The sequence below is a fragment of the Nelusetta ayraudi genome, unplaced genomic scaffold (assembly GCF_046127955.1).
Source record: "Nelusetta ayraudi isolate G7.1 ecotype Tasmania unplaced genomic scaffold, CSIRO-AGI_Nayr_v1 ptg000031l, whole genome shotgun sequence".
In the NCBI taxonomy this organism is placed as follows: domain Eukaryota; kingdom Metazoa; phylum Chordata; class Actinopteri; order Tetraodontiformes; family Monacanthidae; genus Nelusetta; species Nelusetta ayraudi.
In genome coordinates this window covers 845,001-847,500 of record NW_027466081.1, presented here as the reverse complement: position 1 = coordinate 847,500, position 2,500 = coordinate 845,001, and the positions used below count along the sequence as shown (strand labels likewise).

The 2,500-nt window shown below is 45.7% G+C and overlaps 1 protein-coding gene across 1 annotated transcript in view; it reads left to right on the top strand.

Annotated features, from left to right (window-relative positions):
* mao (monoamine oxidase) overlaps positions 1-2,500 on the top strand; it is a 35,576-nt gene that overhangs the window by 25,934 nt on the left and 7,142 nt on the right. Inside the window, exons 7-8 of the mRNA XM_076030755.1 lie at positions 283-432; positions 2,248-2,407. Of these exons, the coding sequence (XP_075886870.1) occupies positions 283-432; positions 2,248-2,407 (310 nt within the window). The remainder of the gene's footprint in view (positions 1-282; positions 433-2,247; positions 2,408-2,500) is intronic.

Genomic DNA, 2,500 nt, shown 5'->3' with positions numbered 1-2,500 from the left:
CAGCCGGGAGTTTCAAAAACCATTTCCTCGGTGGCTTCATTGACGTCCTTATCTGAGGAAAACAAGCTGGATTTAGAAGCGACCAGTACGTAGCACGGGGATAAATTGAAAGATATTATCAGCTGGTCCCTGGTCTTTCGTTTGTACCTGGTGCAGGATCCTGCCGGCAGCCGAGACGTATCATTCAATTGAGAGCGCTTTGCAAAAGAGAGCATCAGAGGCGGTCGCGCTTGCCTGAGCCGCGCCGTGATGGTCGCCGTATCTTTTGCTCTCATCCTGCAGGAGAGGAAGTTTCAAGGCGGCTCAGGGCAGATCAGCGAGTGCATGGCTAAGGAGTTGGGAGACCTGGTGAAGATGAACTCTCCGGTCTACAGGATCGACCAGACTGGGGACATGGTCGTGGTGGAGACGCTGGACAAGCAAACGTACAAAGTAAGTGCACGAGATCCCTGCTGGGGTTCCCTAAGCTTCCCACGACGCTGCCACGTCACTGGGGGGGGGGAAAAAACTGGACCTTTGAACTCATGTGAGCCTCTCCAGGCAGATGTGCGCCGATCTAGACAATGCACGCTCGAGCAGAAAAGTTGTGTGTTTTTTTTTTTATCACTGAACAAACAACAAATGTCCGTGACTGCGGTGCACACTTAAAGAGGTGCTTCAGAATTTTGGACATTGGACCTCATTTTCAAGATAGGTAATGTGCTATTTATCAGCGGAGACTGTTTCAACACGTTATCTCCATATTCCTTGAGTGCGGCAGAGCTCACTGGTGCTCAGTTAGCGCAAGTCGGTGGTTTCTGCGAGCCTGCCAGTTAAAAAAGTCACACCCACTCTACGGTAGGGACGTCCGATAATATCGGCCGGCCGACAATATCTGCCCAATATTAGCATTTTTTAGTAATATTTGTATCGGCTTCTCCTCCGATAATGAAAACGCCGAACCCGAAACCCAAACGCCAGGTTTTGCCAAGCGTCAATCACGGATGCTTGTGGGGGTGCAGGTTTTTCCATAACTTAACTTCAAGTGGTTTCTACGGAGAACGTTAATTTGTGGAACGCCTGCATAAATCGGTATCGGTTGTTATCGGAATCGGAAATTAAGCGTTTGTACAATATTGGCTTATTGGATATCGGCAAAAAATGCCAAGACTACCGATGTAAATGTCTGTGTTGATAGTGATCGAAATATAACTACTTTTTCAGTAACGACTTCTCGTGGTTGGTTGTTTTACAGCAGCAGCGGACTGATATTGCATAGAATCCCAGCTCTAACCAGAGAAAAGTAAAATTCCACCACTAGAAACTCATCCTCCAAAATGTACCTCCATCATCTTGCAAGGGTAGTTTTATTTCTAACATCGTTCTGACAACACACACATTTGCATGAATAGTCTGGTGTTATAATTTACTTGTCTCGGGCGGATATATACTGTGTATATATATATATATATAATTTTTTTTTTTTACTGGCAGGCTAGCATAAACCATTGACTTGTGCTAGCCTAGCCCCAGTGACCTCTGCTGAACCAGAAGGACTGGATGAAATTTGTTGAAACGGTCTCTTCACTGATGAACAGCACTTGGACCCGAGGTCCCATGTCCAAAATTCTGAACCACCCCTTCAATATGAGATTGGGAAACTTGCTGGACGTCCAGATAAAATGGACTAAACAGCCATGTTGACTCTCAATCAAGATCGAACCAGTTATCCGAGCTTGTTAAGAGCTGTCTGCTTCAGGTTTGAAGCGCTTAAGCTACAAATTTGAACGGATATGGTGGAAATTACGGACACGTATCCTCGAGAAGGGTCACACGGCAGAGGTCAAGTCACAAAAAAAGACACTCTTACCACCGTCTTTACTTTGCTTCAAGATCGGGTCAGAAGAAAAAAAAGCGTCGAGTCAGACACGGTGTGTGTAAAGTGGGAAACGGTGATCACAAGATTACGCCACAAGTTGACAATGTCTGATAATACATGACGTTTATATCAGGTGCATTTTACAGGACTTGTACGTCGTATTATCAGTGTCATATTGCAGCCACTCTGATTCATTCTATGTGCCTCCCGTCATTTTTGTACCCGTTTAAAACACCTCCGCTCAAAAAAAGACAAAGCAAAAAAAAAAAAAAAAACATTCACACGGTGACCGGTGAATGTAATTGTCTTGTTCTCTGCTGCCATCTAGTGGTGCGAAGGCCAAGAATGAGGGATTTTATTTTGACACGTTCAACCCGTTCTGACTCCAGGCCAGGTATGTGGTCATGGCCACCCCTCCGGGTCTGAACATGAAGATGCACTTCAGTCCCGAGCTTCCGCCGCTGAGAAACCAGCTGATCAGCCGCGTGCCCATGGGCTCCGTCATCAAGTGCATGGTCTACTACAAAGAGAGCTTCTGGAGGAAAAAGGGTAGGCAGGAAGTTGGGAGGCTTGGAATATTCTTTACACACACACACACACACCACATACACATAAATATATATTAGCCATTATTTCCATTTC